Genomic DNA, 15264 nt, shown 5'->3' with positions numbered 1-15264 from the left:
TTCTTCCTCTCTTCTTGCACCACAGAGAGCGAGATGGTGTCTTGGTTTACACACAGGACTTGCATTCTGGAGGTCTATGGTTCAAATCTGCTTGCAACCATCTGGTTTTAGGTTTTCTCTTGTTTTCCTAAATCACTACAGGCAAATGCAAGGGTCATTGCTTTGATAGGGCGTGGCCAATATCCTTTCCTGTCCTTGAAACAATCAGAGTTTGTACTTCATCTTTAATGACGGGACGTTAAACTCTAATATTCCTTCCTTCCTTCTTCTTACAATACTCGTTCGTCCGTCTATGCTTCCTCTTTGCTTTCCGCGAGCGCAGAGCCAGACCAAAGGCCAAATAACAGCTAGTGCCCATATCCGTTTTGTTTGCATAATATCACTTTGCAGTGTGGAACCAGAAGTCAATATGTTGTGCAGTATTATTGACAATCTAGAGGCTGCTTCATTACATAGATGTCGGTAATAAGTATGTACGCTAATTGTAGTCCTGCCGATCTGTGTTACTGTTAGTGCCACCCCACGATTAATAATTTTTCCAAAGTAAGTAAAATTCGTTCATTTTGGAATCATTTGCAAAATACTACCACGCTAGCAATGCAGTTTATCTTAGATGATTAGGTTGTAAGAGGCTCCCTATAGAGTAAAATGAAATAATTGCTCATGTTTTCCCAGGGGGATTGATAAATACATTTTGTCGTCTGCCACGAGGATGATTTTGTGGAGTACGTGATAGTCCGATCCGTCATTCTTCATCACGTTTTCTGACACATGCAGTTCACGTAAACCTCACACCGAGGAACATCTACCAAATAACTAATCAGATGGTATATCAAGGTATTGTAAGACACTACCGTGTTGTTATGACTCACACCAAGACTGGGTGCAAAGACCGAAAAACTGCGAGAACTCGAATTTGAGACGTCAGCGAGAAGCGGCGAAAGTCAACAGCTGTCTTGTGTTGTAGCAACAACTTGTTAGTCACAAACTCGTTGTGCTGTGTTATTGTTGCGAAAATGATATTTAAGTGCACTGAAGTCATGCTATGTGTTACAATGTCGTGTTTATGAGTTTAACGCAACATAATATGTTTATCTAGTTTCATATTCATTACGAGTGTGAAGTGTTGTGTGGCTAAAGCTAATGGGAATTACATTCAGGAAACAAGGTTCATGTGTTCAGGTTCCCTAAAGATGATTTAATGAGACAGAAACGTCTCCACTCAATACCAAGGCAAGATATCACAGTTCCTAATTATTCAGTGTTAAGTTTTGTTCTGAATGTAATTTAGTAACGCATGTTTTATATTATGGTATATTGTTATTTGCCGGATCTTTTGGCTTGAATATATTGCGATTACTGTACTTCGTTGCTCAGTTTTCAAGTGTATCACAAGCTTTTCGAAGCTAACTACATTATCTGGGTAGTGTCAGCCACAGTCGGATAAAACCGTAACAGTACCTTCAAAACTACGGCTTAATTTAAACGCCATGCCTGGCATTTTTTGGTCGGTCCAGCCTACCTGTCTTCAGCTGCAGGACCGTCTAGGAAAAGAATAGAGGAAAATCATGGTGGAGGCATTAGTACAGCTGGAAGACATCAAGATTAGCGAAGCCAGCCATAATGTGTATTTAAAAGGAATTTCATGTAACAGTATTCAGGGACTGAAAGATAAAGTTCATGCAATTTTCTTACAGAAGAACTGCGTGAAAGTAATGAACGAAGAGTCTATTATTTATATCGTATTCCTATCGAACTATCTGTGCTGTCCCATTAATTCGTGTGGTGTGTTACTTATTGTGACTGATAATTATTTGAAAGTGGAGGTCTGTCCAAAAGTAGTTTTATTGAACGAAAATTCTATTCACCCGAATTTGTTCTTCATCTTGCCCTGGTAACAGAAAACTGTATGAATACAGCGACTTTGACATGCATGTCTCACTGTGATTGTATGAAAATATTATATGGAAATGTGTGAATGTTTTACTAAGCAACTACTAAAGACTACGTTTAAAAGTGTTCCAGATGTTTCTAACTGTTCATACAAATGAAAATAATCCCATTTTTTCAAAAACGTCAGCAGTTTTGCTTACAGATTTGTTAGTCATGTTGTATGTACTATGCATGAAATTAATCGCAATAGTGCGATGTTAATTGTTTATGCCTCATTCCAAATAAACAACTACGTGTATTTTCTCTGTTAACTGACGTCATTGAAGTATCAACTCAAAAACCGTTAAATTTACGGGACACACAATTTTTATGGTGATGGTGGCTGCTTTATATTACGATCGCCGCTTGTCTCTGATGGTGTTGCTCGCACTTCGTTCACAAAAAGTTGAGCTACACACCTTAGCGTTCTTTACCCTTTACTGGCAAGACTTTTTAATGAAGTCAGTGGGTAGCATGGTTTTATTTGCTTTGAATGAAACAAGTAGCACAGATTTTTCACAGTCAACATTGTTACACATCTTCGGCGCTTCTTTCGGAATATGTCGTGATTTCTGAGATAGTGGTTCGGATGGTACCTGATAGAACATTTTAAATTTAACTGCACTTTCCTCTCTCTATTCCGCCGTAAAGATGTGTATTTCTTTAAGCCGCTGTGTATATCCCTACATGTGGCATCATGGTGACGTTTATCTAACGCAGTTCTGCCACTGGTTTGGCCATCTTTTGTAATCAACATCAACCGTTGACGTCTGCTATAGCGTATTTCCCGTATTTTTCTTAATAATCTTATTCCGCTTATAGAATGGCAAGTTTTATGCTTTGTAGTAGGAAGATCTTGTCCTCGTTTTAGCTTCATCTATACACACACTTAAAATGTGTCCATTTCTTGTAATCAGTTCCGTATGTCTTTCTGAAGTTCTACCCAACATTTGTGCTTGAGGCTGTACCCTGCACTCACTGACGTGCTGCATAAAACATGCCATCTTTCTTCTGTGTTACTACAGTCTAACACATACAGTCACGACGCTCACACTCATCGTTGTTATATACTGCGACAGCAAAGCTCCAAGCGGACAGAAACCTACACTTCCGATTACGATACTGGATGAATGGGAGTAGTGTCATTTATATTGATTTGTAACATTGTTTTTACAACAGGGAGCGTTGTGCTGCCATACTGATTGAAAATTGACACCACATTTTCTTTCTTCAGTTTTATTAGAACGCTGGAAAGTATGAAACAAAAGACGTAGGGACAATTGCTTTACGATTCTCTTGTAACCCACAGATATTTAGTGAAGAACGTCGTTTTCTTTAAAGAACAAAATAATCACTATAAACAACAGAAGACCTGACATTTTGCAGAATATATACTCAGTAACGTGAAGTTTTCTTCACTACCTCGAGCCAAATCATGAAATGTGGAACATAGGAAACTTTCATGGAATGCAATATCTAAATTATTTCAAGTACCAGTTAAGCCACCACAACTGTAGCTGAAGATAAAACCATACATACTACCTCCAGCGAAATCATGGAATGTGGAACATAGTAAACTTTCATGTAATGCAATATCTAAATTATTTAAAGTACCAGTTAAGCCACCACAACAGTAGCTGAAGATAAAACCACACATACTTGATAATGAAACGTAAAAAGCAATGAAATTCTTTCCTATCATAGAAGTTCCATAACTGTTTCTACACTTGAGCCACAGACGGCAGAATCATCAACACATTAGCTTTTGAAGCACAAGTAATTACATTTACAAAAATATTTGTGTATCATAAAGTCGACTGAAGCGTAAGAATGTACAAATCACTAGCCACCATACAATATTGTTACGTGTCAAGGAAAGTAATTATCGTAATAATAACAGACAGCAACAGAAATATATGCAAGAAATATGTGGTTATATTCTTTCGCTGTCAGCGGTGTAAGCTGCAATTATACATAAAATCAAAAGCACTTCTTCATGGATAAGTTGTACTGTAGCTTATGTCACTGAATCAGCGAGAAACTGATGTTTTTACATTTATTTAACGATCACTGACAAATTACTAATGCCTGGAACGCAACAAAGTAATAACTATCTCGTTAATTAACTAGAAAAGTAATTAAAAACAAACATCACATTTAATGTTGGCTTTCTCGGCACTACGGGTTCTAGTGTCGTTGCAACTGTCAGATGGTAAAACTTTTCACAGAACGACTGTATATGTTAGACTGTGATAGACCAAATTATCATTTATATAAATCACATTGTAATTAATTTAATTACAACATTTAGAAGTTAAATAAACACTACCTTCAGTTAGCTAAAATATGAAGTTTTTGTTCTATGACGCTGCGATGGAGTGAAGAGATCTATGGTGGACATAATTTATCTCTGGTGCGAGTTACTGTAACAGGTTATCTTTGAAAAACATTGCGCTTCGTGACAGCTACGAAATAAACCAGTGTTCCAGTGCGACAAAAGATGTGGCTCTGTTCTCGTTTTGTCAGTTATTCAATACTAAATGGCAGGCGTAAAAATGATGCGCTGTAACAGCGCAGGGTTCAGACTCGAACGAAAATAAACGCTGATTAGACCATTACCGCTAGAGGACGGAGAAATGGAAAGACATCTCTTCAACTTGAAGTTCGCTTCCAAAGAAATGATTCGAAACGCTAACAAGTCCCAAAAGCTGGAGGATGCGGAGAAAAGCAAATGCAAAAGCGCTTTGCGCAAGGGGGCGCTGGATGTTGCGCGAGTGCATGCCGAGAACGCCATCAGGCACCGCAACCAGGCACTCGGCTTCCTGCGCATGGGAGCGCGACTCGACTCTGTGGCGGCGCGGGTGCAGAGCCTCAACAACATGCGCAACATGACACGCACCATACAAGCCGTCACGCGGTCCATGGAAGTGGCCATAAAGCGCATGGACCTGGAACGAGTCCAGTCGCTGATGGACCGCTTCGACGAAGAGTGCCAACAGCTGGAGGTGGCGAGTATGGTGCAGGAGTCGGGTTTGGACGATACGACGTGCACGGCAGTCCCCATGCGGCAGGTGGACGACTTGGTGATCCAGCTGGCCGAAGAGGCGGGCCTGGAGGTGCAGTTGGAGATGCCGCAGGTAGCGCTGGACAGCCTCGGAGCTTCCCTCGTGTCCGAGCGCGACGAGCTCTCCAAGAGGCTCGCGCAGCTCAGGAAGTAAGCCGGTTCACATCCGAGTCTACAGTCTCATCTTCAGAAATCTTCCTGGCCGCAATTAGGGCTGCCAATACTATGGTAAATTTTGAAAAGTAGTAGCCTTAATACCAATAAATATACTCCAAATATAAAACTCTCCTCAAGTTAGGCTGATGGACATCTTGAAATATTTACCGCTTTTGTTCAGTCTGTATGTTGCTATGTTGCTTGTACGATTATCTAAACCCATGACAAAATGCACTAATGATGCCTGCGACATTTTCGCTGCTTGCTGTTGTTAGTAAATGTTCCTGCGACGAATGATGGCAAATGAAATCAATGAATCGTTAGCGAGATGTAGATACTGCACTTTAGCCTACGAATTTACCTCATTCCGTAATATTATTCCTAGCACCAGTCACTGGCCGAAGTGTTACTAATAAGACTTACGTATTGTCTTCGTGTCTTTGGTATTTTAACACTTGATTTACTCTGAAAAAGTGTGTAGTGTGGATTAAAGTGTAGTTACGGAGTAGAAAGTTTCTGCATCATGCTTAGATGTTGGTAACAGTGGGCGATTAGACGACTAACGAGTCACATGAAGATAACGAATGAGAATGTTCATTTTTCTCGTTTCGTAAATAAAGTTAACTACACTTAATTTCTGTGGTAATGACACAGAGATTTTTACCTTTTGCAGATTAAATTATTTAATAATTTTGTTTGTCAGGTAGGAATTTAGAATTTATGCTACGTGCAATTAGCGATGTGCCTTTAGATTTCATATTGGCGTCAGTTGTTTGGATGGTTCTGTATTTTGTGATTAATTTTAATGTCGTGGTAGTCTAGAGTAGCTGGATATATCTTCTTTTCTTCAGGAGAACATCGTAGTTTATTAGAGTTTTGTTTACTGTCGCCATGGAAGGTTTCCAGATGATGTACACAAAATTTGTTATTGTGGATTACAATGGTGGCTAGTTATTTACGTATGTTGTTTTGTTGTTTGTTTGTGACACTATTTAGAAATTTTTGTAATTAATGCTAGGTCATATTGAGTCAATTTAATTTGCAGGGTAAGGTTGTACAGTGATGTTTTCAACAGGAGCTGCTGCATACGAAAGAAATATACAGACAAATGCTGTTCTGAAATGCTTGTCGTTAGTAGAAAAGTTCGTTGGATGATACTCAATGGTGTTGTCGAAAAGAACGTTCACATATCTCTCGTCTTAGTAAACGTGAATGCAATTGGTTTTGTGGCACTCACCATTAGTCGGTGACAGCTTGAGGATGACATTTATGTTGCGATGTCCGAGTCTGAGCTTAGGTTGGAATTTCATAGCACAATTTGCTTGTCAAAAATGCTTCACTGTTTTTCTATGAATATGCGACGATTTTCGAGTATGTATCTATGCAGGAACCTAATAGCGCAGCATAAATCACTTCGAGTGACTTTGGAGGTTGTGATTAGGCGGAAATCCAATAGGACAACCTGAATTACTGCAAGTAAAATGACCACCAATCACACTTGTGTGGGAGTGCATTTACACTGACCGATGCAACTACATTTCTGAAAGCACTGGATTAATGCGGAACTGTTTACAGCGTGCAATAAGTGAGGAACGTGCAATAAATGAGGAACTGCAACATTTGAAGATTTTCGAGTATATTGTTATGCAGGAACGTAACTGCAGAGCTTACGTGCACTCTCAGCAATCATTTTCGTGTCAAAGAGCAGATGTCTGGTAAAATATGCCGACACGTTAACTGCACTTCTGTTCACAATAAGCGTTAAAATTTTGGCAATTTTTTAAAATTTTATATGATGTTTCTCAATTTAATTTATGATTTTAATTTTTTACATCGAGAAGTGTATTAATTATTTCGAGAATTTTGGCAATGATATATTCTGTTCGAAATTACAAATAGTTCGATGTATCACAGCGATCTATTCACACGTTCGTATAAAGGCACCAGCTTGTAAGATTTAAAAGAAATCGACTGTTCGAAACTCGTTGGCACGTTTCTCTCTTAAATCACAGTTTACGTTACACCACCAGGTCCAATACAAACCGCTCTCTGCTGATTCAGGCCATATTCTAAAGAGTCGGTGAGTAATAACATTCAGTTATCACTGTAATTGATTCATATATAAAAGTACAGATACAAAAATATATTTACATATCGGAATCGAAACATACAATGCAGCAGACGACGAGTTTTGTTAAGTTCAGATTTATTCCGCTAGGTGCAGTGTAACGTTGTTAACGTTGCAGCTTTATAGTTTCTACATCAGAGACGCTTTGAATGTTTCGTTCTCTTACACTGATGACTCACATAAAGCACGGATGTCTATGGCGTGAGCAAAAGCGTATTGCGAATTCGCCAACATTAAACCAGACTGTGATTAAACTGGGATTGAAACGTGACATGAAATATAACATTGTTCCTTTAAATTTTGCTCTAAGACCGAAAGTTTAATATTAATCGTATTTGCTCTTGTGCTACAAATCCCTTTATTAGTAGTATCAACAGTGAAAATTGACGTTGTGTCAGTAAGATACTCGGAATGGGTCAAAGGAGAAACGTTACTTATCAGTAAAGGCTACTACTTTTATCTTCACGCTAATAAGAGGCGCTTTAGGTGCTGCAAACATGAGACACAGAGGAGTTATGAGTTAACAAGTGATTGTATTGCTTTATATGACCACACAAGTGCTAGATAAATTCGGTAGTGTGGGCTGACAGGAAGCATACAGTTCATCTGCAGAAAAAATTATATGTATGACAGTCTGAATAATTTCCTCACTATTATAAAAATGTCTTAACCATTACGTTTATTTAGAAACTTTACAAAAGAATTTTAAAGGTCCAGTTATATATATATATATATATATATATATATATATATATATATATATAAACTTATTGCATAAGAACTAAACATTGTGCAGATGTCATACATATTGCATTTTGAAGAGAAACTCTGAAAGATTTTTTTTTTTTTTACGAGCATTCACTGTATGCACGACGCACCGATTTTTTTGGCCTCCTTATGAATGTCTCTTGTACGCACTCCACATTCACTTCACTCACACTGGGACGTCCGCTTCTCTTTGCAGGGTACGAGCAACCTGTCGTAACGAATTTGTTGTGCCAGTGGTAAATGGCCTTCCTTGTTGGTGGCTTCTTTTCGCACTTGGTTCTAAACATCCATTGAACAGCTGTAGCACACTTGTTTTTGACGAACTGCAACACACAGAAAGCTTGCTCCGCAACTGAACTCGCCATGTTTGCGTCTAGCGCTGACTATTGGCAAATTACCAAACTACGCTGTGGCAGTATACATTATAAAAAAACTTTCAGGGTTTCTCTTCAAAATGACATACGTATGATACGTGTATAATGTTTGGTTCTTGTGCAATAAATAACTGAAAATGTTCCCAGACTTTATGTACACTGTGTGTGTGTGTGTGTGTGTGTGTGTGTGTGTGTGTATGTGTGTGTGTGTGTGTATGTGTGTGTGCGTGTGTGTGTGTGTGTGTGTGTGTGTGTGTGTGTGTGTGTGCGTGCGTGTGTAGTGGCGAGGGCGAAAAAGGTGAGGGGGAGAGGGGGAGAATCTTTCTGTCATAATGCTAGAATGACATTCAAAACTTACAAAGTACACTCCTGGAAATGGAAAAAAGAACACATTGACACCGGTGTGTCAGACCCACCATACTTGCTCCGGACACTGCGAGAGGGCTGTACAAGCAATGATCACACGCACGGCACAGCGGACACACCAGGAACCGCGGTGTTGGCCGTCGAATGGCGCTAGCTGCGCAGCATTTGAGCACCGCCGCCGTCAGTGTCAGCCAGTTTGCCGTGGCATACGGAGCTCCATCGCAGTCTTTAACACTGGTAGCATGCCGCGACAGCGTGGACGTGAACCGTATGTGCAGTTGACGGACTTTGAGCGAGGGCGTATAGTGGGCATGCGGGAGGCCGGGTGGACGTACCGCCGAATTGCTCAACACGTGGGGCGTGAGGTCTCCACAGTACATCGATGTTGTCGCCAGTGGTCGGCGGAAGGTGCACGTGCCCGTCGACCTGGGACCGGACCGCAGCGACGCACGGATGCACGCCAAGACCGTAGGATCCTACGCAGTGCCGTAGGGGACCGCACCGCCACTTCCCAGCAAATTAGGGATACTGTTGCTCCTGGGGTATCGGCGAGGACCATTCGCAACCGTCTCCATGAAGCTGGGCTACGGTCCCGCACACCGTTAGGCCGTCTTCCGCTCACGCCCCAACATCGTGCAGCCCGCCTCCAGTGGTGGCGCGACAGGCGTGAATGGAGGGACGAATGGAGACGTGTCGTCTTCAGCGATGATAGTCGCTTCTGCCTTGGTGCCAATGATGGTCGTATGCGTGTTTGGCGCCGTGCAGGTGAGCGCCACAATCAGGACTGCATACGACCGAGGCACACAGGGCCAACACCCGGAATCATGGTGTGGGGAGCGATCTCCTACACTGGCCGTACACCACTGGTGATCGTCGAGGGGACACTGAATAGTGCACGGTACATCCAAACCGTCATCGAACCCATCGTTCTACCATTCCTAGACCGGCCATGGAACTTGCTGTTCCAACAGGACAATGCACGTCCGCATGTATCCCGTGCCACCCAACGTGCTCTAGAAGGTGTAAGTCAACTACCCTGGCCAGCAAGATCTCCGGATCTGTCCCCCATTGAGCATGTTTCGGACTGGATGAAGCGTCGTCTCACGCGGTCTGCACGTCCAGCACGAACGCTGGTCGTACTGAGGCGCCAGGTGGAAATGGCATGGCAAGCCGTTCCGCAGGACTACATCCAGCATCTCTACGATCGTCTCCATGGGAGAATAGCAGCCTGCATTGCTGCGAAAGGTGGATATACACTGTATTAGTGCCGACATTGTGCATGCTCTGTTGCCTGTGTCTATGTGCCTGTGGTTCTGTCAGTGTGATCATGTGATGTATCTGACCCCAGGAATGTGTCAATAAAGTTTCCCCTTCCTGGAACAATGAATTCACGGTGTTCTTATTTCAATTTCCAGGAGTGTATTTCTGTCAGCTTAATTTTTTTTTCATTCAGCACCTCCCTAATTAGAGCCCTACGTTTTATTTTACACTGATTAAAGTGTCACACAATAGGATTCACAGTACATAGCACTGTCCTGTGCGCTGTGGCATCATCAAAGAAAACTGTTGTGTTACAACTTAAGAACATTTTTTTCTGTAACAGTTTTAAATTTGATTATTAATTCAGAATATCATTATTCTAATATGCACTATTAGTTTTTGAGTTACGACATCCTTTATATTATACTATGATGTAGGATAATTACAACATTGTTCATCTATTATCAACCATTATTTCGATTAATTACTTATATTTTCTGCTACTAGTCACATTTATTTGTTTTACGTTTAATTTAACAACTTTAAACATGTTTCAAGTACGTTTTGCCCAACATTAGGTGTTCACACAACAGAAAATTGATAGTTAAAAATAAGGTCTTAAACTAAATTAAAATGGAACTACTTGTTTACTGTTCGCTACTGGAGTGGCATTTGGGGTATTTAGAAGGAGGGGCGGCTATGGTCGGCCGGAAAATGATGTTCAGTGACATCTTTGCTGGTATGGAACTGTGTCTCATTGTTTATTATGAGTTATACCACAACGATTTTGAGAGGACAAAATGACTGTGGTGTCAGTCGTAATAAACAACGAAACACAGTTACATAACATAAGAAGACATCACTGGAAATTAGTTTCTGGTCATCCACTGCAGACCCTCCCTCTAAATACCCCAACAGCCACTCCAGCAGGAAACAGTAAACAAATAGTTCCATATTAATTTAGTTAAAGACTATTTATTATTAAGTAACAATTTCCTGTGTGCATAAATCACAGAAGACGAGCAAAAAATAAGTGAAATGCATTTTAATATGTTAAATAAAATGTAAAACATATAAAAGTGACTGATAGCAGAAAATACAAATAAATAATTATTCCACACTGTCACAGTTCCCAAACATAGCATACATGGCCACAATTTATCATTTTTATTGTTTGGGTATTTATTTCATGTTCGTTAACCTTCTCCCAAAGACGTCTAAGTTCAAGAGAGTGGACGCCTTGTATTCGTTTCCTCTTAACTGAAATCCATTTTAATTTCATCTTTTGCTAAGGTATTCAGAATTCACGCTGAAAATGGAGACACAGAAAATTTATGTCTGCATCAATTTTTGTGGAATTTAAATGTTAACATTCCACTCTACTTTAATTGGTGTGTTTAATTATGACATACTAGATATTAAAACTTATCACTAAGGTTTTGATGGAAGTGTAATAAAAACATTTGAAATAGAGCTCTGTATAATCGTTGATACATGTGTATCACATTGAATAGTCACTAGAAGTGTGTCTATTATTAGGAAATATTTACTGTTCATTATATCTGACACTTTTTTTAACTTACTGCAAATTTTCAAAACATATGATGAATGATGTTAATGTCTAAGTGTGAATTTGAAATGGTATATTTAGTATCCTTGATTTGTACATATCTTCACAGAAAGATGTCTGCTTCTGTAGATCCTTCATAAATATTATACATTTCAATGTTACTATTTAATAATGAAATACACATGACTGTGCATCAAAGAAGAAAGAGATAAAAATACGAAAGAAGATTAAACTGATGTCTCCTGATATTGTTAACTTATTTACAGATTACGAGAGAAACCTAATAAAACATACAAATAAGCCAGTTCCTGAAATACTGGCAACTACTGGCATGTTAAAACTGGTAACCTTCTGAAAAATCACTTCACTTTTAACGATTAGTTCTTCCCATAGAAAGGAAAAAGCTACTCAGAAAGTAGTATATAGTGTAAGGTATGGAATGACGAATTAATCTGTTTTCTTTGGTTGACCAAATATGATACAATGGACTGCTTGTACAATTTAACATGTATAGAAATTATTGTACAACAGAACACAAGAATAATAATCAATTAATATTTTGTATCTCCTCATTAAAAAGGAATTCCATAACAGTTGCAGCTGGCAGAAGGCAGGAGGTGTGGAAGAACCAGCTTACATCAGATGTTAGGACAGGACATTACAAAGTTATCAATGAAACAAACGATTCCAATGGCGGCAAAGTTATATTGATCCATCTTGCAGATTCGCCCCCTTGCGAAAAGTATGGTAAAGAGGATATGCTTACACATCGAATCGCATATCACTACGTATGCAGAATCTGGGAATGGACGCAACAAAACTTGCATCACTACCGATGACGAAAACGCAGTATGTGATGTTACAAGAAGTTTTAACATTGGGCAGAAGCGATAACCGGGCCAGAAAAACAATATGTCCTTTGATCCATTTCGTACACTACGTGATAACATCAGAAACACCGAGTTAAACGGAATTTCGGTATAGGCTAATAACGAACCATCATGAACTGCAAAAGAAACCTCAATTATCAAAACAAGTATTTTATCCCTGCAGCTAAGAAATTAAGACAAGTGTAAAAACTGTTGAGTCCCCTACATTTTGTTTTGTATCTATACTTCTATACATATAACAAAACTCTAACTGGCTGATCTCTGTACACAGGAGATATTTGATTAAAAGTTAATATGAGGGATCAATATAACAGCAGTAGAAGCCAAAACAATTACTTTAGGTTTTTGTTTGTTTGTCTGTCTGTCTGCCCGTATGTTCGTACATCAAACTAGATGCGTTTTTCACAGTTATATTTTTGGAGATCCAACTTAAAATCTCATGGATATTTAATCTCGGTAAGTCTCCTAAACCCTGCGTCATCTATACGTACAGAGTAATTTCTGTAACTAGGTCAGTCAGGGAAACCAGAATCAATAGGAGACACAGGGAAACTGCCTTAGGAACGTTTAGGGGCTTTTTTGTGAAAACAATTTTTTCATAAATTTTTCGTCAAGGATAAGTTGTTCATGAAAATGAGTAAAACTGACAAATCTTTTTGATGTGCATCGACTCAGTGTCGTGTAATCATCATTTCATTATATTGGAAGAACAAATTCGGGATAGCAAAAGTCTTATAAAGCTAAACTATCAGGATAGAAATGATAGGATCCGTAAAACTTAGTATTTTAGAGCAAATTCTCATCACAATAGTAATGTTAAGTTTAATCCTGCTATCCAGAGATATTCTTAAATTCATACTTGAATCTGTGGAGGTAAAACAAAGAAGGGAGCTGGCACTAGAGACCTATCACAGTCTAATACATATATTCAAGACACTCTTTGGTGTGAAAGTTGTTACCGTTTAACAGGTGTAGCTTCCACAGCGACCCCCCGCCCCACACACACACACATACAGTGGCGAGAAAGCAGACAGTCATATGCATCATAAGGATAATATTGTTTTGCGTTCAATGCGTTCTTAAGCTACCAAGATACACGAATTGTCGTGGAATACATGTAAAAACAACCGAATCACACTGATTCGATGACATAAGCTACAGATCATTCAAGAAGAAATACTTTTGAATATGGCTATATTTGCAGCTTATTCCGATGAAAACAAGAGAACATAAGCACATTTCATGCAGGGTAAGCATATATTTCTGTTGCTATTGTCATAGGCACTTTCCTTAACACAATTACTTTATCCAAGGAATCGCCCTCTCTTACATATCACTCGGCTTTCTAACTCACGAATATTTTTGTAAATGTAATTGCTTTGGCTTCTTGCCACTTGTGGCTCTGATTTAGCAACAATTTTGGAATTGGTTTCTCCTATGTTGGGAAACAGTTTTATCGCTTTTGATTATTATTATCACGTCTGCATGGTTTTCTCTTATCCTACAGTTGTGGTGACTTATTTGATACGTTAAATAATGTCGGTATTACATTTCATACAGGTTTCCTACGTTCCACACCCACTGCTTTGGCTGAAAGTGTAGGGAACAAAACTCTGCTTTGTTGGATAGATACACGACATCTTTCTGTAAAAGGTCAGGTCTTCTGGTGTTTACTAGCAGGTTTTTGTTATTAAAGGAAAACTACATTATTCAGTAAATGTCTGTACGTTATAACAGGGTCGTAAATAATCTATCATGTAATGCACAGTTTCGTATCTCCCAGGGTCTTTTGGTTAAATAATCACAAACGCGCTGTAAATTATTATGCTGCCGAAAAATGTAAGTAAATGCGGTTGATTTGGAAGGTCAAACTTTTAAAGCTCGGATACAGTGTTACTAGTGTCCTGCTTGGCACAGACAAGTCGTTTAAATATCGGGGCGTAACTCTGCAAAACGATAAGAAATGAAACGAGCAAGTGAGAACTGTGGCAGGGAAGGCGAATGGTCGACTTCGATTTATTCGGAGAATTTTATGAGAGAGTGTTTTACCTGTAAGGGAGACAGCATATAGGACGCTTGTGCGATCTGTTCTTGAGTACTGCTAAAGTGTTTGGGATCCGTACAGGGTCGGATTGAAGGAAGACATCGAAGCAATTCAGGGGCGAAGTGCTAGATTTGTTACCGGTAGGTTCGAACAACATGTGGTGTTACAGAACTGCTTGATGAACTCAAATGGAAATCACTGGAGGGAATAAGATATTCTTTTCAAGAAACACTATTGAGAAAACCTACAGAAATGGCATTTGAAGCTGACTGCTGAACGATTCTACTGCCACCAACATACAGTGCGCGTAAGGACCACGAAGATAAGACACAAGAAATTCGGGCTCATACGGAGGAATATAGACATTATTTTCCCCCGCTCTATTTGCGAGTGGAACAGGAAAGGGAATGGACTAGTAGTGATACAGGGCTGATACATGGTACTCTCCGCCACGCACCAAACGGTGGCTTGCTTGGTCTACATGTAGATATTGATTTTTATGGCACTCCATACACTCCCTCTTGTAAAAAACTGTGTTACAAAGCAATATACACGTTAGTACTCGCATTCATCCGATTTCGTATTCAGAACTGTCGCTGGTGACCGCTTGAGGCGCTGCTATCGCCGGGGTAACAAATACGATACGGAGTGTCGCGACTGTTATGTTAGACCACAGTGTAACAAATATAGTCATGATACACTCCGCTGAGAA

General features: G+C 39.6%; 1 protein-coding gene across 1 annotated transcript; it reads left to right on the top strand.

Annotated features, from left to right (window-relative positions):
* Nucleotides 1-4568: 4568 nt before the first annotated feature.
* LOC126188513 (charged multivesicular body protein 1b-2-like) lies at nucleotides 4569-5150 on the top strand. The gene has a single exon (XM_049930115.1). The coding sequence runs from the start codon at nucleotides 4569-4571 to the stop codon at nucleotides 5148-5150; it is 582 nt and encodes a 193-aa protein (XP_049786072.1).
* Nucleotides 5151-15264: the final 10114 nt, after the last annotated feature.

Source organism: Schistocerca cancellata, chromosome 5 (assembly GCF_023864275.1).
Source record: "Schistocerca cancellata isolate TAMUIC-IGC-003103 chromosome 5, iqSchCanc2.1, whole genome shotgun sequence".
NCBI lineage: Eukaryota > Metazoa > Arthropoda > Insecta > Orthoptera > Acrididae > Schistocerca > Schistocerca cancellata.
This window is presented reverse-complemented; position numbering and strand designations above follow the sequence as displayed.